This window comes from Pelecanus crispus, chromosome Z, assembly GCF_030463565.1.
Source record: "Pelecanus crispus isolate bPelCri1 chromosome Z, bPelCri1.pri, whole genome shotgun sequence".
Classification (NCBI taxonomy): Eukaryota; Metazoa; Chordata; class Aves; order Pelecaniformes; family Pelecanidae; genus Pelecanus; species Pelecanus crispus.
The window spans coordinates 49,134,397-49,154,699 of record NC_134676.1 but is presented as its reverse complement, the minus strand read 5'-3'; the positions used below and the strand labels follow the sequence as shown (position 1 = coordinate 49,154,699).

General features: G+C 39.1%; 1 protein-coding gene across 4 annotated transcripts in view; it reads right to left on the bottom strand.

The window, feature by feature from the left end:
• Positions 1–20,303, bottom strand: part of SECISBP2 (SECIS binding protein 2) — a 29,386-nt gene that overhangs the window by 5,768 nt on the left and 3,315 nt on the right. Inside the window, exons 1-12 of one of the 4 annotated variants that reach the window (XM_075726197.1) lie at positions 19,846–19,949; positions 19,112–19,301; positions 16,984–17,113; positions 15,199–15,422; positions 14,017–14,104; positions 11,608–11,756; positions 10,871–11,026; positions 7,881–7,982; positions 5,961–6,080; positions 4,640–4,772; positions 1,862–2,031; positions 176–314 (exon numbers count right to left, since the gene is read on the bottom strand). In XM_075726197.1, the coding sequence (XP_075582312.1) occupies positions 176–314; positions 1,862–2,031; positions 4,640–4,772; positions 5,961–6,080; positions 7,881–7,982; positions 10,871–11,026; positions 11,608–11,756; positions 14,017–14,104; positions 15,199–15,422; positions 16,984–17,113; positions 19,112–19,301; positions 19,846–19,859 (1,615 nt within the window). In that variant the 5' untranslated portion in view covers positions 19,860–19,949. Of the gene's footprint in view, positions 1–175; positions 315–1,861; positions 2,032–4,639; positions 4,773–5,960; positions 6,081–7,880; positions 7,983–10,870; positions 11,027–11,607; positions 11,757–14,016; positions 14,105–15,198; positions 15,423–16,983; positions 17,114–18,100; positions 18,266–19,111; positions 19,536–19,845; positions 19,950–20,303 lie in introns of those variants that run through there. The other 3 variants (XM_075726195.1, XM_075726196.1, XM_075726198.1) reach the window with 3 other exon arrangements.

Below are 20,303 nucleotides of genomic sequence, written 5' to 3'. Positions count from 1 at the left end.
GACTATCACCTTTGGCACACTTTAAACTCTAGATAAGCTCAAGCTGAATCTTAGAAAATTCTGATGTTACAGTTTTCACTTAGCAGTATTTGGTACACATTTTTGAAAGTACAAAACGTGCTCACTCTAAAATCTTTATCTACATACTGTATTATAGCTGCCTCTTGAAAGATACCTGCTTGACTATCCTGTACAAGTGTTCCATCTTCAGTAATATTTTCTGCAGACTGACAAGTATTATCTTCATCTTTTGGCACTGCTCTCTGTTCTAACAGGTGTTGCTGTTTTCGTTGTTCTCTTTCTTTCAGAATAATCTAAAAAACATAATTATAAGCCCCAAATCAATTCAATGTCATATAGATAACAAAGCAGTTTCTCTTACCAAGTGTTTACATACAGACCATTCATAAAAAAGTTTGGCACTATCATTCAAAGTTTACAACATTTGTTCTTTTTTTTAATTTGCACATAAAAAGAAGGAAAGATATTCCCTAAATCTACACAGAAAAGGACTTTTTCCTTGATTATCAGTGTCCGGGTGGAGAAAATAATTACTAGGAATCAACTGCAAGAGGAGAACCGAGGTTAAAGCAATGAATTGTTTCAATGCAGAGAAGCAGGTGAAAAAGTCTCCCTCTTTACCTTTCTTCTTCAGACTGTCAATTTGTATCAATTCAGCCAAACGCTCATGCACATATCTCTCTCTCTATATATATACACACACAGTTACTCTTCCCCATATTCCCCCATTAAAAATCTTGAGTCAGTCTAATAGATCGCCTTCTCTGAATTTGCTGGTTGAAGAAAAAGAGAAGAAATTAGCACGGATAGCTAAGCTGTATGCTACATGGAAGGAAGGAAGGAAAGTAGCACCTATGCTGGATCCAGAGATGCTACCGTAGGTAAAAGCAATTATCAGTTTCCTGAAACTCATCTTCATTCTCTGCTTTCATAGCTGCTAAGAAGCAGTTATTATATATATGACCACTACCTTAGCTATTCTACCCAAATACACCACAGAATCTAACTGCAAAAGTAAATTTCTCCATTTCCATTTGTCGAAGATGAACAAAGAACAAAAATAAGCTACCATACTCAGAACACAGATATTACACAGACAAAGCAATCTTTGTCTTCTCAAACCTACTTCAGAAAAATCGACTGCATGAAGATAGAACAGCCAGAAGACACAGTAATTATCAGCCCCCAGAGTCTGTTGTATATGTTGTTTATATTGTACAGTTCTCAAATTCATTTAAGCAGCACAGAATAACCACCAAACTACCTTCACCAGCTCTGTAAGAATTGTTCTAGACCAAGAAGTGACCTAGAGATGGAGTGGTATCTCAAAATCCTTTGTACAGAAGACATAACAGGAAGCAATGTGAATGGGCAAAGAGAGACAATACAAGAGAAATTGCCAGGTGGATTTAACACTAGTTGCTGCAGAATCAGCTGAGGTTCTGGCTTGGAAGAGCACAGAAACATTAAATACTACCTTTGTTTGATCCATTCTCCCCAGTCCTGCAAATAAGCATATCTTGTCCAAACGAAATAAGATTTCTTTAGATGTCCCCCTGTACCAATGATGTGTGGACACTTTTTAGTGGCACTTCTTCAGCTATCAAGTGATTTAAGTGAGAAAATGTATTTTGGAGGAATTTGTATATGCTATTTAGCAAGACTCCCCTCTTCTCTCCTGCCCCCCTCCCCTTTTTTAAACCAAGGAAAGCTAAAATTGAGTTTAGACAAGTGGATACTGTGATGCAGATCTCCATACCAGAAGGTTTAACAGACTCACAGAGTAATACTGAAGTTACAGTAGCCTACATTGTACTATTTAAGGTAAAAATATGAGCACCTTTTTAAGAGGTGTTGGTCTCTTTGCTTTAGGGACTTCTCTCTGTTTCCCTTTCTTTACCAAAGGAGCGCTGGAATCCAAAGGGTTATGAGGCATCTTTCCTTGGTTTAACCGGTGACTTTTTGTGGCTGTAGCAGGTTCTTTAGAAAGCAATGGTATGGCACCACCAACTGAGATAAAAAAAAAGTCTGCATCAGACAACTATAAGAAACACCTAAACTAGAATCCAATGCAAGTTTAATGACTGGATTAGGACTAGTATACACATATTTATGTTTGTGTTGTGTTGCTTATTAAGAATATTTGTAGGCAATCCTGTGTCATTAAACAATGTTATTTAATAAAGATACTCCTCCCAAAAGACTGACATGTCCTCTACTTTCATTACACAACTAGAATCACAAGCTCTGTCCCTGAACTCTCAAAAGCACAATTGGGCAAAACACTGCACTCCAAGCTACCTTCAACACCACGCCGTGCCAGCTTTGTAAACCTTCAGGAATCTCCACGTTTCATGGTAATGGCATTTCCTCCTCCACAGATTCTGTACTGCATTAAGATAAATACTGAGTTGCAGTATTACAGACTTTAGATTTACTGCCGTAAATAATTTGGAGCACTTACTCCTACCATTTGTTACGCCTTAGTGAAGTTGGATGAAGTTCATTTGCAGATGAGTAATGAGTAATGCAAAGCTACAGCTAAGCCTCCTTTGCTTAACCAGCACAACTCTCAGGAGATGTCTACTCTACTTGCATTTTTCAGAGGGTTTAGAGCACAGAAGCTTTAAATGACTGGCCAAACCACTGGACCTTCCAAACCGTGACCTCACACCTTAAAAACTACTCTCTCTTTTCAACTCACTATCAGTAGGAATTGCTGTATTATGTGAGAGCACTTTGTCAAACTTCAGTTACCTGCAATATAAACCAGGTTACATTAGCAAGTCAATGACAAGGATGACATAAGTGTCAGTGGAATGAGCTTGACACCTTTGTGCCTCAGGCAACCTCTCCCCTAAAAAACACCCAAAGCTTCCAGCAGCTTGTCTTAAGCCATCTTCATTTACTGCTTCCGAAGTATTTGTATGCTGATCCTCCAACACCACATACAGTACTATCAGCATAAAGACTTTATGTCATAAGACTGCTACACAACAGCTTTTCTTTTCTGTGTAACAAAGGCAAATTGAGAACGCTGCCAAAAACATTGTGCAGTATGTTAGCATAGGTGGCTACAGAAATTGAAGCTGGATTTGAAGCAATACAGAAGTATACATCCTGCAGACACATGGTATTTCCTTCACTGTGTATATCACCTCTTCATTTCAAATTCACAGAGTTCTCATGTTCCTGAACTTGATGGCTTTAACAGTTTGTGTCATTTTGCACGATTGAAGCATTTCCAAAATGTAATTTAAATTCAAATAATTACTGCTTTACTATGCTGTTCCATCTGTACATTATTTACCAAATTAAATACCAAGTGGAATGGAATAACTTTGTCTGCATACTCCTTGCCCTTCTTCTTCACTGTGCTTCTCTTCTGGTTACAGAGGTCAGCACAATACCACTTCACAAACTGAAGTTACATTTTGGTACACACCAATTTAATGGCTGCACTGAACGTTAAAAAGAAAGTATAAAGCTGAGGTAACACCTGCCTTATACTTCTAGGATACAAACATGACATACCAATTTCTCTTCTGCAGCAGATTCAGACACAGGCAATTTAGTATCAAAAAGCAAGTATTGTGACCCATACTTTTGTGCTCCACCATCTACTCACCAATCCATGCACTGTATAATTTTACATAAACAAAACTGGTTATTAGCACCTCTGCAGCATTGAGTTTGACTGACCCAAATGAAAAAAAAAAGATCAATTGCAGAAAAAAAATTTAAAAAGCATCTTACAAGTTGTCTCAGTAAAGCAAAAATCTCATCGATGCTTGGTACTTCGAGCTTTTTATTTAAAAGCTCAGCTATCATATTAAACATCATGAGATTTATTTTTTCATGGTTAGCTCTCTTTCAGAAAAAAATTTTGAAGAAATTCTTTACTGAAATAAGGAGAGAAATTTTGTCATCATCAAATTCTAGCAAACATCATGTTTCCTTTTGCAAAATACACTGCACTAACATAGCCAAGACTAAATTTTGACCTACAATGAAAAAGACACTGAGCTTTTTTTTCTGCTTCCTGGTTAGGCATCCACAAGGTCTGGAAGATTCTCTCCATCACCAACACCTAACATTTTGTTAACAGCAGTCATTTCACAATTATCAGGTATGGCAGAGCTCATCCTTTGGGTTGGGCTGACTGACTCTCATATAACCCCTGTGTTTGCAAAGGAGCTTTTTCACTCAAGTTACAGCTCTAGGATTTCTAGCAGCAGAAGAGTTTAAGAAAGCCTTTGTTACTGTGTAGCCCCTTCCTGCAGGTTCACATCACAACAGTAACACAGTTATTTAAGACAAAGCAAAAACCTCCACAAACATTAGTATTTTCGTCAAAGCTGAATTTCAATCACCTTTCATATTTAAATAAGGTATTCTTTTACAAATCATTGTCCTGAAGATTTTTCTTTCCCCAAGGCTTCCTCCAAACAATTCAGATTTTTTTTTTTTTAAAGAACCTTCATTTTCTCTTCTATCTTGTGAACTGTGCTCCTGCCTGCATATTCACAGATCATTACAGATCAGGAATCAGGCTATATTTAACATTTGAATACTTAAAACCAACTCAAGTTGAAAGAAATTTCATTGTAACCAATACCTGAAAACACCACAGGTTTAGAAGATTGTTTTGACTTCTCTGTTTGCTGCTTCTGCTCCAAGACTGCCAGCATGCCACCTAAATCCAACTGCACAGGAATCTGACTCTTCTTACCACTGCTCCTGGATGATTCCTGAACAAGTTCAGTACCAGTTAGTAATACTCTCCATTTCAGAATGTAAAGACTGTATTTTGTATGGTGTGTAATACACTCATCTTCATCCACGATACTTTTGATTTTTAACTTCATTCAGTGAAAGTATTTTGATCTTTAAATACACATCAACTTTAATACGAAAAATAAAAAAATCAGAAACAGTTTGAATAACTTTTGAATAGCTACTGGAGTAAAGCATAAAAGTATAAAGTCTTTAATAGCAGAGGTACTTTATGCCAGGCTCCCACTTCAGTCAGACTGCCACCTATCTTTGAAAAAGAAAAGAGGCTTACCAGAATTGAAAGTTTTGTTAAAAGTACAGAAAAACTACTCTCTGAATCTTCCAGGGTATGTGACTGCAATACACATATATCATTATCTTCAATGCCTTATTACAAAGGGAGGTCACCATCTTTAAGCACCATCTCCTCATAAGCAGCAATCTTTCTGTCTGCTTTGAAGAGAAGGCAAAAATGGTTTCCCAAACTTGGCACCACATTTAATGATTCAGAATATAAAAAGATTACAAATGGATAGTCTAGCAAAGACTACAAAAGGGCAAACTACAATGGCAGAACATGCTAAGAAAATGACTCACAGATTTTATACTTTTAAAAGACTTATCCTGGAGGATCAATTCATTATAGCTTCTGTTACAATAGCGTTAAGGAATGTGACCTGCTCCTTCTGAGCCTAGGATCTCATCTTGCATCAGAGCCTAATCACCAGCATGGAACTAGTGACTTCAGTGTTGCTCTGTATTTCTTCTCCTTGCCCCAAGCTAAGTAGATCTCCTTGCCTCCTTGTCCTAATCTAGCAGAGCCACTTTCAAGAGGTTCCCAACGCCTTCAGACAATCAGTTTGGACTGGATTTATGCCATGATCAAATAAGACTGGTGAAGGAAAAATTCCTGATATCTGAAACTCGCAGACATTAATGAAAAGCTAGTATTTTTCCCTATACACGGCATCACAAACTGTGGGCTAGCAATTAGTACCATTGAGTGCTTCTAATCAAGAGGATCTTGTCACTTATCTCAAAGTATGAATGACAAACTATGAAAACAACTGCAGATGCGCTTGGACTTAGTCTTATATTTAAATACACTAATTTCATTTGTAATTTTCAGTTGTAAACTTGTTTTCAAACACGAATTCATTTACCTGCATTTTCTTTCTTTCTAATATAGAAGATGAAGCTTGCTTCCCTGACAGTCCATCCACCTTGGAAGTTCCATCCAGTGTGGGAGACCGATTATCCCAAGGCTCTTCAGGGAGATGGATCTTTGAAATTTAGAGACAAAAGGTGACAAGGAGGAAGAGAAAATATTTAAAGACACATGGAAAAGGGTGGAGTGAAGATGATATTGAATTCAAATGGAATGTAGACAGTGGGATTGAGTGCACCCTCAGCAAGTTTGTGAATGACACCAAGCTGAGTAGTACAGTTGATATGCTTCAGAAAAGGGATGCTATCCAGAGCAACCTTGACAGGCTTGAGGAGTAGGCCTGGGTGAACCTCATGAAGTTCAACAAGGCCAAGTGCAAGGTTCTGGACCTGGGCTGAGGCAACCACCAGTATCAAAAAGACTGGGGGATGAAGGCATTGAAAGCAGCCTTGCAGAGAAGGACTTGATGATACTGGTGGATGAAGAACTGGACATGAGCCAGCAACGTGCGCTTGCAGCCTGGAAAGCCAATTCTGTCCTGGGGTGTGTAAAAAGAAGCGTGGCCAGCAGGTTGAGGGAGGCGATTCTGCCCCTCTGCTCTCATGAGACCCCACCTGCAGTTCTGTGTGCAGTTCTGGGGTCCCCAGCACAAGAAAGACATGGACCTGTTCGAGCAGGTCCAGAGGAGGCCCTCAAAAAGGGTCAGAGGGCTGGAACACCTCTCTTGTGATGAAAGGCGGAGAGAGTTGGGGTTGTTCAGCCTGGAGAAGAGAAGGCTTTAGGATGACCTTATTGTGGCCTTCTAAAAGTGCCATTATTTATTGGCTGCCATATTACTTCATCAGACTCATGATTTCCTTCTTTTTTTCAGATTTGGAAGAAAAAAACAGCAAGGCAGCTTCACCTTCAAATATTTGTTACAGAGGAGTATGAGTGACTTAATGATCACGTCTCTACAACTTAGGTAAGTTTTGAGAGGTTATATCCCACTTACGCCTACAAAGCTAAAAGGTTTCTCTCATTTGAGGTGCAAGTCTGTATAGCACTTTGTAACAAATCTGGTTTGAGCAATTACTGTGCCTTTTCCTGCTCATTCCTTCCTGTCAATGCAATTTACTGCCTCAAAGCAAACAAAGGGTTTGGTTTTTGTTTGGTTCTGGCTTTGTTTTGTTTTTTTTTTTAAACCACTAATATACACAGTGAAACAAAACAAAGGACAAAAATTCCTAGCAGCAAAACTAGTTTCAAAGAAACAGAAGCCTGGAATTGCACCTTTATTATTTATGTTATTTGCTTTGTGAGAGCAATCATATTTCCAATCCTTGTAATTTATGTTTGGGATTCATTCCCATATTGAATTAATTTCCAAATTAATCCTTGGGATTCATTTCACTCATTAAAAAAAAAAGCATGAATTTATAATTGATGTTAGACTCAAATTCTTACCCTTGCACAGCTTGAGAACAAAGTGTTACACTGCTCAGATACCCTTGAAATTTGATTATATGAACAAACAGCAAAGGCAGAAATTCAGAGTCTTAGTATTATTTTTATGAAATGCAAAATTAAACCAGAACACTACCTGTAGGAAAATAAAACTACATAAACAGAATTCATCTCAACTAACTTCAACTGTCCGCAACAGAGGTGCCTATACCGGAATTAGGAGCCCAGAGTTTAGGCAGCAGTTCAGAGACCAAAAAGGTATCTCCTTTGGAATGATATGAATCTACTGAATACAGTGATTAGCTCATCACTGTCCACAGAGTACCTAAGGGGTTTGCCATGGGCAGAGGCCCACACCATAAGCACCTACATTTAGTCAAAAGAATTTCACCTTTAGTCTCATTTAAAACTTGCAGTCTTTTCCTGCTTATTTTCTTAACATTCACACAATGCTGTTAAGATTACTTACTTCAGGCTGCTTTCTGACAGCAGGAGTAAATGATGACTTCTGAGATCCTAGTCTGTTTCTCCTATCAGAAGCAGCTGCCAGATCAGGGAACTCCTCAGCATCCTAAACAAATAAATCAGAAGGTGATTTTATAAGAACTATCAAGTCCATATTCTCAAAACTGAGTTTTCCTACATTCAAATTATTTTCTCCCTGCTTATCAAACATTCATCATAATTTGTTTCACTTTACAAAAATTCAGAAGCCAAGTGCAGTGCCACCAACTATAATCAGCACTACAATTGTTAAGTCATCTATACGGTAGCTAACATAGGGCTGAAAGAACTTACAGGAGAAATGCTTCCAACAGCACCTTGCTATTGCTGTCAGTTGATACAAATAATTAGAGGTAAACAGCTCCTAAAGGAGTGTTTTTCAGATCATTTAACAGTCTTGCAAACAGCTTCCCTCTTCTTCCAGTACAGTCTCCAGCTGTGCAATTCTGCCTTAAATGGATGAGTGGTGAAGAGCAAAAAGGGCAGGCAAAAGGGTAGTAACTCTTGACTACAGTATGAAAATAAACAGATAAATCACTCAAGTGATTATGTAGGCTTAGACACAAGAACAAATTTTATTAGCAGACGATACATTATCCAGACTCCACTCTACACTGGTCACCTTATATCCACTACCTCAATCACAATGATCCTCATCCACCAGCTTGGTTTTCATTCAATTGCTCCTCCTTCCACTTTGAGAGGCCTTTTTAGCTGTGATCCAATACTACTGAACACACCAACACTTCTTCTGCAGCCCAAAAGACTTCATTTAAACAGCCCAAGCTAGGAAGCTCTAGCATAAGGACAGACACACCTCACCCAATGAACTATTTTTAAAGAAGCTTGGAAGTATGCCAAAAGACATCTGCAAGAAAATGAAAAGTGTTTCACAAACACACTCTTCTAGCTTAGGGACTTTCTGAACCAGACGTGGTACCTTTACATTTAAATAGCCCTCACTAGAATAAATTTTTATTTCAGTCTGTCCAATCACTCCTTGAATTCAAAGAAATTTCTGGCATTTGCAACATGCTGTAGCAAAAGGAATAATTAAAATCTAGCACTCAGCGTGACGTCACACCTCCTTATATTTGCTCTTAATTCGTCACCTATAAGAATCAGAGGACATCAAACAAAATTAGGAGGAAGATCAAATAATTTCCTTTTTATTTCCTTGTCGCTTCTGATTCCCACTTAGCCACCTATTTTACAGACTGAGAAGTCCTAGTTTATTCAGTCTTGCCTCCCACAGACATTGCTTCATACCTTTGATTATTTTTGGAGCCTTTTGTCTATCTTTTTTTAGTTCAAGTATGTAAATTTTTTTAAGGAGTGGGGGAAACACAAGAAAACAAAATCCACACTATATTTAGATTGGACACGTCCTGGATTTATGTATTGTCATAATCCATTTTTTTCTCTATATCCCTAACAATTCCCAGCACTGTTTGCATGTTTGACCAGTACTACCAGCAGTGACCTGATTATCAATAGCAGCTTAAATTTTTTCTTCCCCTCAGGAAAAATACCTAGCTTAGGGCCTACCACTGTGTATGGAAAAACAGGATTACTTTTCCCCAAATGCATCCATTTATACTCATTAACAGTGTCTGTAAATGAGTGACTTTTATAAAACTAGCAAGCACTCCAATATATTGCTCTGGTGAGCTGTTGCACATAGCAGAACCTTCTTAAATCTCCTGGGTGCCCAGAAGTTCTGTAGGTATGATCCTTCCATGCTCTTCTACTTCAAGAGCATCACAGAAGCATCTCCCATTTTTCAAATGGATGCTCACACAATCATTCCCAGCAAACCAGGAGGGTCTGAAAGCTGTCCCCCACTGCCACAACAGATGCTACATCCACATCACAGATTTCAGTGCAATGCATATGTCCTGTTCCACGATTCTATGCCATTTTTTTTCCATTTTTGTCTTCAGTAGTCCCATTACCTTCCTACTATTTTCCATGACTCCTGCCATTCTCTTTCTGCTTAGATGGTAAGTTATTCACAGGTCAGACATTTAGCATATAGTAAAAATGGGGATGTTCTCATGAGGGAAAGAACCTGCAGATCTTTGATACTACACATAATTCTCTAACAAGGAGGCCTGTAAACAGTAATTTCTTGCGCTGTTCGAGGACAATGAACCACATAATGAAAAGAACGTGTAGCCACAGTTCTGCTCTATGTTCCATGTTAAAATGTACAGAACAGAAGACAGCCAGGAAGGCTTCTTTATGCTGTCATTTCACAGACTGAACATTATGTACACTAGATCAAACATGTAAATCAACACATGTACATAGTGCTTAGCAATATTGGGCTTTCAATGAAGCGCTATTAAAACCACAGACCATACAACAATTCTCTAATGTGGGAGTCTCTAAAGCCTTCATGATACTGATACACAAAAGTATCAAAATACTAATATGCACATTACAACTATATGAATTTGAAAAACCCCTGGAATTAGCAATCAGGAAATGTGAGCAGTGACAACTGTGTTCCACAGAAATTGCTTCCAGACGTGAGATGGGTGGAATTGTAATACCAGTACCACATTCTTTAAAATTGTTGCACACTACAGTACCCAGTATATTCCCCATCCCTTGGGCACTTTGCTTTCTGCAACAGTTACTACAGAATATTTTTAATTTAGGAAATTTGACTTTTATTATCTGTTAACATCCAGACTCTCAGATGCATCATTCCAAATTTGCTCCGAAGTCTCTTCTGCACTCCTCTGTGCTCACTGAATATGTGGTGTCAAAAGGCACAACTGTTCCCTACCAGTAACTTCTGACAAACTTCTCAACTGAAATGGACCTGAACCAATATCCTCTACAAGTGGGATTTGAACCTGACTTTGTACAAAGCTGTGTTAACATCTGGTCTTCCAATACACTCATAACACTTAAAAGAACAATAAAAAACCCTCTTCACTGTACCTCAATCCTTGGTGGTTCCTGTATTGTAGGTTCATTTTGAGGTTTCTCTGTGTCACTGGGTGATTTTAGTTTTTTCTTCTTCTTCTTCTTTTTTTTCTTCTTTTCTGACCCTTCCTCAGGCTCAGTTTCACTAGCATCATTTTTTGTTTCTGACTGCTGGAAAAAGTCAGGAGGTGTAACCATTAGAAATTGATTTATTTCAATACCACCTACCAGAATAAATGCAAGTGGCCACACTTACACAACTAAAGAGTATCTTAATCAATCCAGGCTAGGACATTAAGTGGACAAGGAAAATTCAAGATCTCTTAGAAATTCAGAGCTACTGCAAGAACTCTTCATTTGAAGCACACTGCACAGTTACCAGAACCTATCGGGAGTACTGAGATTTCAATAGGAAATATCCACCTAAATAAGACAAGAGTTCCACGTTTCACATCTCATTCTGAGGGTCAGGAATTTGAAAAAAATCCAACCTAAAAGTAATGTATTCAAATCAGCTATTTTGGAAATTCATGTTGCTGGAGTAGCACTGTCTTTTTGACATTTTGTTAATTCTTTTCCACTACAATAGAAGAAAAATTTAGTAGGGACAAGGTAACTTTATATTACTTCTTAAAAGCTACATTAGAAGTGGACACTGTACAGACCCTAGCAAAAAACCAGCAATGTCTCACATCAAGAGACGCAATCAAACAGTGACAGAAATTAGCTTAGAGCAGACAATTCTCTAGTACCTTTGCTTCACCATCCTGCTTCCCTTTGCTTCTGGAAAGATCTTCAGATGCTGGTGATGACAAAATTTTCTTTGGGGGCTGTGAAAGTATCATGGCCCAAGACACATGTGGCTGAGCAGAGCCATCTGCAGGTGTTTCAGGAAATGCTGCTGGAAAAAAAAGCGATATACAAAGATATCTCAAGAATATTTCTCAAATATTAAAAAAAAAAGGATCAATAATGAATTAATCAAGGACTAGCAAATACAGCAGAGACACATATTTTTTCTGAGAAAGGACTGAAATAAGACACACACATTTCATTTCTCCAGAAAGCTTTCTCGAATTGTAACTACTCCATATACAGTCCAGCACTATATACATATATTTAGCCCAATTAAATTATAATTGGAAATCTATACTGTGTCATTCTAACTATATACAAATAATTCCATGCCCATTTCTAAGCTATTTCTCTTTAAAATAAGGAACTTCTGCTATATTTATATACAAAATTCCTTTAATATTTATCCCAAAGTCATACAGCTTTCACATACAAGGCCACATCAGTACTTTCTAAAAACTTCCCAGTTTTACAGACATATATACCAGCTGAAAGACTTCGTAATGTGCCTCAGCATACAAGAATTTCACTGACTACCACCCAGAGGTATCAGTGTTTTGAAAGAATTCACACTTAATTAACTTTGTAGATATTCCTAACACACAGCAAACACAGAACAAAATCTAAATTTTTGTTTAAGAATGAGAAAAGGTTTCACTGAACAATTGAATAGCATAATGGGTTTACATGGCAAGGTTTTGGCAGCAGGGGGAGGCTGCAGGAGTGGCCTCTATGAGAAGATGGACACTGCCAGCCCCTGCCAGCTCCAAAACAGACCCACCACCACAGCTGAGCCCACCAGCAATGCTGGTGGCACCGATGTGATAACATACTTAAAGGGTAAAAAACACTGTGCAGGAGTTGTGAGAGGGAAGGGTAAGAAAAAAAGGGAGAGAAACAACCCTGCAGACACCAAGGTCGGTGAAGGAGGGTAGGATGTGCTCCAGGCACTGGAGCAGAGATTCCCCTGCAGCCCGTGGTGAAGACCATGGTGAGGCAGGCTGTGCCCCTGCAGCCCTACAGAGGAAGGAGCAGCAGATTGGAGCTCTTCCGAACTCACCACAACCCTCATCCCCCTGTGCCCCTCAAAGGAGTGAAGATGAGGCTGGGAAGAAGAAAGGGTGGGGGAAAGTGTTTTTAGTTTTGTCTTTGTTTGTCACCATCCTACCCTATTTTGAATGGGCAACAAATTCATCTTCGCCAAGTTGAGTCTGTTTTGTCCACGATGGGTGAGCAATCTCCCTGTCCTTACCTTGACCCATAAGCTTCTTTATTGTATTTTCTCTTCCAGCCCTGCTGAGGAGGGAGAGCGAGAGTGCACCTGGGTGGGACTCTGGCCACCAGCCAAGGTCAACCCACCACAAACTGCTACTTTATTCTCTGGGACAGGAACTGAGGATAGCGTTTGGGGAAGAAACATTATTAGATTACTTCAATGTTTCTGGAATAACTTTATCTTTGGAGGGCCCTTCAAGGCACTTCAGCAGATTAATCTGCCCATTCTGAATCCTTAGTGAAGTCAGTGGGAAGATAAGGACTGAACTTTCCAGACTGGTGCATACACAGAAATCCAGTGAGAGGCACTTAGACGATCCAATGCATAATGCATATGACACCTCCCAGACAGAGTCCTGCTGAACAGAACCTTTTTTCACACAATTTTGGATTTAATTATTTCAATTAAACTTAATTCAATTAAATTTAAATACCTATACTTGAAACTAGCCACTTGATAGTTTGTGGCAATTTAAAAGAAAAAAAAAAAAAAGTTCTGCATCCCCACAGCCAGACAACAGGTAAACAAAACGAAAAAAGGGGCTATTTCAGCATCACAGTTCTCCACAGCTATACTTCTTTGTTTAACAGATTTGACAGAAATAACATATGTCACAAAATTTTTAGGTACATACTAGACTTTAAAACAAATCTGTTTATCATGACTGATCAAATATTTACCTCTCATTTATTCTTGAAAAAAAAATCTGAAATTGAGTCAGACTTCCAATAATCAATATACATTACTTTCCTCCTTAAACAACATGGGAGGCAACTGCAGCAATATTTGCCCTTGACAGAGAAGGAAGACAATCCGAGTTTTGATCTGCCGATGAAATCTATAAGTAAGAATGAGCTATAAGTGCTCATCTCATTTGAAAGAAACTGATACAGCTTTATTCATTTTTTTCTTTTGTAATAAGCTTGCTGTTTAATTCCCTTTTTACTTTACACATCAACACCTCCTCAGAACACTTTAGTTTTCCAAAAGCAGTTAAAATACTGGGAAATAATTTGTCTGGAGCACTTACCTCTACCATCAAATGAAGAGGGAATTAAGCTTGCTACTGTTTCATCTAAAGTTTTTGATGAAGCTCTGCTTTCCACAGAATTGCCTTCCTGTAAGACAGACAATCAGGTATCATAAAAGTAGGAATAAAATCACTGACCTAAACAGAGCTAAACATAAAAAAACCCCATAAGTTAAAAAATCCTCAAACTGTGCACAGATAAAGGTGTAGGGGATTTTGTAGCCTGACTTTTTTTGTTGCTTTTCTTAGTGGAGCCATCATTTTGACCCTACAGAATTACAAAATATAAGCAGATACCTCTCCATTGCTGTACAAGCAAGATGATGCCTTCTTACATTTTACAAAAGCATTCAAACAATGACTCTAAGAATGAACAAGAAGTAGTTTTAATGTGCCAAGTCCATTAAAAACAAAGGCCATCAGAGTCAAACTAGCAATGAAAAAAGAAACTGAACTGACAGCAGAAAGGTCTTTTTTCCACCACAGGCAGTTTTCCACTGAGAGGCACTGGAAATACTATGCTGTTTGGATCCCTCAAAATTATTCATCTTTAATCACAGCTGAAAACTCCAATTCAATATATGTGACATACTGCTGAATGTGTCAGTATTGGATTTACTAACAATGAGGGAACCAAGGAAATCAAGAAGAATGACGTTAAATGCTTATGCCTTAACAATATTTTTTTTCCCCCTTCTGGAATTGTTTCTTACTTTTATCCTTTAGCACAGAGCAATTAAGTACAATATTCCAGACTACTTTTTTTTTTTTTAGTATGTTAAAGCTACTGGATAAGTGACTGCTTACCTATTATTTCCAGGTGAGAAAGAAAACAAGAAGCTGTTGAGAAACCTCAGGAACATATGTGCTCTGTACAGGCAAGCTAGAAGTCTAGACCATAGCCACACCAATCTAAAATTCTAACAGTACTTGGCTTTGCCCCGTCTACTGGCAGCATAGACAAGGAAAGAATAGTGAGGAAGGGTAAAAGAGGAGACAGCAAGCACTGACACCACCATCTACAAAAAGAACTGTAAAAGCTCGAGCTATGAAGCTCCTTGCTTGCAAGGTACTTAAACAGGTCTTAAACTACCATACTAAATGCAAAATACTTGCATTCAGAAATGCTTGAACTTTAGACAAATTGTTAATGAGTTCTGCAACATGAAAGCATCAGCTAACCTCGGTGTTCAACAAGAGAGACATCTGTGGTTGACTAAGGCACATAATGTTACTTTCCACTGAACATACTGGTCCACTTTTATGCTGTACATTCAATATCTCACTGCTTCCCAAACTCTGTGACTTGTGGAAATCCAGAACGGTAGCTTCAAATGCAGGTACAGGAAGAGACTCCGTTTTTGGAGTTTGAGCTGACTTCTTGTTTGTAGTTTTATTGAACCTGTCTGAATAAAGCATGTAAAGTGCAAATAATTAAACTTGCTTGTGATCATTTCTAGGTATGTTTTATAGTACACTGGTTGACCTAAGTACATACTGTCACAAGAACTATTACTACACATAGCTCATATTACAAAAAAAAAAAACCACCTAGCAATTATAACCAATGTGTTTACGTAACACTGCCTCAACAAGCAACTGTAAATTCAGATGCTGGCTTAGGAAATTCTTCATGTCAGTTTACATGAATTTGTTCAACCAGCAAAAAGATGTAAGTCACCATCCCTTGTCAAAAAGTCACACAGGGAAGAAATCACTTCTTCGCTGGGTGAAAAACTGGTTGGGTGGCCGAGCCCAGAGAGTAGTGGTAAATGGAGTTAAGTCCAGTTGGCAGCCGGTCATGAACGGTGCTCCCCAGGGCTCTGTTTTGGGGCCAGCCTTGTTTAATATCTTTATCAATGATCTGGATGAGGGGATTGAGTGCGCCCTCAGTGAGTTTGCAGATGACACCAAGTTGGACGGGAGTGTTGATCTGCTGGAGGGTAGGATGGCCCTGAAGAGGGACCTGGACAGGCTGGATCGATGGGCCGAGGCCAACTGTATGAGGTTCAACAAGGCCAAGTGTCAGGTCCTGCACTTGGGTCACAACAACCCCATGCAGCGCTACAGGCTTGGGGAAGAGTGGCTGGAAAGCTGCCTGGCTGAAAAGGACCTGGGGGTGTTGGTCGACAGCCAGCTGAACATGAGCCAGCAGTGTGCCCAGGTGGCCAAGAAGGCCAACAGCATCCTGGCTTGTATCAGGAAGAGTGTGGCCAGCAGGAGCAGGGAGGTGATTGTCCCCCTGTACTCGGCACTGGTGAGGCCGCACATGGAATACTGTGTCCAGTTTTGGGCCCCTCAATACAAGAAAGACATTGAGGTGCTGGAGCGTGTTCAGAGAAGGGCAACAAAGCTGGTGAAGGGTCTGGAGCACAGGCCTTATGAGGAGCGGCTGAGGGAACTGGGGTTGTTTAGTCTGGAGAAGAGGAGGCTGAGGGGAGACCTTATCGCTCTCTACAACTCCCTGAAAGGAGGTTGTAGTGAGGTGGGTGTTGGGCTCTTCTCCCAAGTAGCAAGCGATAGGATAAGAGGAAACGGCCTCGAGTTGCACCAGGGGAGGTTTAGGTTGGATATTAGGAAAAATTTCTTCAGTGAAAGGGTAGTCAAGCATTGGAACAGGCTGCCCAGAGAGGTGGTGGAGTCCCCATCCCTGGAAGTGTTCAAAAGACAGGTAGACGTGGCACTTGGGGACATGGTTTAGTCTAGTCTACCCTTGATTGGTTTAGTGTGGACTTGGTAGTGTAGGTTAATGGTTGGACTGGATGATTTTAAGGGTCTTTTCCAACCTAAATGGTTCTATGATTCCATGATCTTAAAGGTCTGTTCCAACCTAAACGCTTCTATGATTCTATGATCACATTCTTAATTATTCTAGATTTAGAAACATGGTGACAAACTGGAGGCTATAGCACAGTCAACCATTTTACATCTATTAGATGTTTTTCTAACCAAACACCACATTTGTACCTGGCTTCACAGAATCTCTGCTGCATGTGGAGGTCTGGAACGAAGTCCTGTTTGCAATTCTGACAGAAGAGTCATCTCCGTCATGCCTTTTCTTGTCTAATTTTTTCTCACCCTCTTTTGATTTCCTCTGCTGCAAGTATTTGTGACATATTTAGTTAATTTTACTTGAGCTTTGTAAAGCCGTCAAGTTTGCCTTGAGTTACAGTTAACCACCTCTGCATCTGGAGCCTGACCATCAAGTTAATACAACATAAATAGTTAGTATACCATAACCACAAATAACCAATAAAAACAGGAACAGTCAGTTAGAGATTTGTTATTTAATTTTATCTACCTTGTCAACTGTGCCATTCTTAGCACATATTATAGCCCAAGCGAGAAGGATTATTCCATATGTTTCTAGACAACTGCACTTTTAAGATCTCATTAATCAGAGCATTTCCAATAGTTTAAAATCGTTTGGTCTTAAATGGTCCAGTATGATTTTCTCAAACTGATTTTCTTCCAGAACATAGATAAGATCTTAGAAAGCATTCCAATCTTTTGACAAAACTACATATTCTAGGGAAAACTAGGCAAGACTGATGTCACAACATCCAAAACACTTGGAGCAGACAGAAAGTAATTAGAAAAGATACACCTATATGATCCCAAAAAAGGAAATGCATTCACCTATACTGTAAAGTCCTGAAAGCCTTGTGATTCTTGCAAGAAACACAGTTTGGCAGAGCTGGGCTCAGGAATCAGCACAGCAGGCAAGGAACAAGCACTAAGTTTGTGTCTATGCAAAGTATACTGTATCACCCTAGACGAGTGGCTTAACTCTTTCTGATTACAGGATGCTGGACTAAATTCAAGTACATCTGGCAGCAACATTATTTTCTTGAGTGGGAGGACAAGGCAATTCCTGACCTCCAAAGCTAAATTGTTAAAACTTTAGGAGATGCGATCAAATTAATGCAAAGCTGCAAAGATCAATCATTTCTCTTCAAGCTCACACAAAAATAAATGACAGGGAACAATGACAAAAAGACTGTCAAACATTACACAGCACAGCTCAACAAAGATCACAGAACTCCTCCTGGAAGCTAAACTAAGTTTCTTCATATTACATCACCTGTGCTACGGCTGAGCTCATCATCTCCCCGGACAGCTTCAGGGTTTAATTTTCCTCTCAGCAAGAAAACTACTTATTTTAGGTCTCCAGCCTTTGTATCTTACGTGTAGTAATGCATGCTTAGGACCTAATCTTACAACTTCCTCTACACAGGCTTGACCACAGTGAAGTTACCAGGTCTCTGCCTAGGGAGTAAGGTCCACCAGAAGGATGTGACTGGAGAACAGATTACTTGAACCTGTTGGAAACAACAACAGCCTTACAAATCCAAGAGACACAGCGTCTAACCACAGAGGAAAATGGGTTAATAATAAATTTGATTTTTTCCCCTGATTTATATTTTGAGGAGTTTGTCTAGTTTTTGTTTGAAAACTATCCAAGTTTCAGGAAATTCATCCCGAAACAGGCACACAGAAAAGACAGAAGATGTTTACCAAACATCTGGTTTACTTTTGATTGAAAGCGAACATTTCTAATATGAACCTTTCTTCCCTCTCCACAGCAGCTCTACTCTCTTGTGGATTCTTTTCTACCTGTAGCAGGTCTTGGAAATCCTTCAACGACAGATGTGGTCTCATCACTTAGCAGCCATACAGCTGATTACAGCCACCTCTCTTAATTCAGGTTCATGGAAGCTGCCACTGGGCTCAGAAAAAGCCTTTCCCCCTGCAACCCCAAGCCCAGTGAACAAAGGAAAGCACAGTTCATAAACAAATGCTTTTCCCCCTCCCTCCTCAGATGCTGCTTTCTGAGGAAAAAGAATTAAATTCCCCTCATGTACCAAAAATACCGCCTGAAAAACTGTATTGATTTGAACTGTAGAATTCCACGAACGTTTTTGAAATCTGAAGTTGGGCACATTACTACCATTCTCTTTAAATGCCATTCATTATCACTACAAGAACAGAGAGTAATTATTCACTTTAAAAAATAAACCAAACATTTAGAAAGATTGATTTAAAATAAGAATTTAATTTTAATTAAAAAAAAAAAAAAAGTGTATTTGCTCACCTTTGAAAGATTCTTACTTTCTTGTCTGATTGGATACGTTTGCTCAGCAGATTCACTGACTATTCCTGAACCATTATACTGTGTTGAGTTGTTAGAATGATATTGTGAGCCAGCTACTGGATATACATTTGAAACATCGGGTGAGTAAGAGCAGCTGGAGTATTCACGGAAGGCAGGATCTCCCAGAACACTACGTGATGGACATTGAGAAAGATATGAGAAGTCACCCCAGGGCAAATCTTCAGCATGTACTTGTTGCCTATATAAACATATCATTCCTTGGCTGAAGAAATTGTTTAACAAGAAAGCTATTATTTCAAAAGAAAACTATTCAATGCTACTTCAATTAAGCATTTACTCACTGCTATGGACTGCTTTAGAAATAATTAATTCTGTTTTGGGAAACCATGCAGTTTAGCAAGTATTTTAAAACACAGATGTTATCTGTTTCCAAGTTGCAAAGCTAGTCTGCTTTGCAGTTACAGTCCTCATTTCTGTTTAAGGTTATCAAGATTCTTTGTACCTATTTTCAGTAGGCTTTTTCTTGCGAAACAAACCAAAAGCACAGTATAACTACATGACATGCATTACATACTTGACTGCAAAAAATACAAACATGAAAGAGCAAAACCTGTCTTAAAATGGCATAATAACAAAGTAGGAGTATAGCATCTTATGGTGGATAAGACACACAGGAAACACAATACAGAATTATAAGCTAATCATTAACTGACCTGCATTTAACCATCACAGTTTATGAAAACACATGTCTGGGACATGCCTTTTTCCTTCAAATGTGTACTCAAAGTTCCCTTCTGTCCTGGTTTCAGCTGGGATAGAGTTATTTTCTTCCTAGTAGCGGGCATAGTGCTGTGTTTTGGATTTAGTATGAGAATAATGTTGATAACACACTGGTGTTTTAGTTGTTGCTAAGTACTGCTTATGCTAGTCAAGGACTTTTCAGCTTCCCATGCTCTGCCAGGTGCACAAGAAACTGGGAGAGGGCACAGCCAGGACAGCTGACCCAAACAGCTCAAAGGGCTATTCCATACCATATGACATCATGCTCAGTATATAAACTGGGGGGAGTGGGCTGGCGGGCAGTGATTGCTGCTCAGGGATGGGGTGGGCATTGGTCAGCAGCTGGTGAGCAATTGCATTGTGCATCACTTGCTTTGTATATTATTATTAT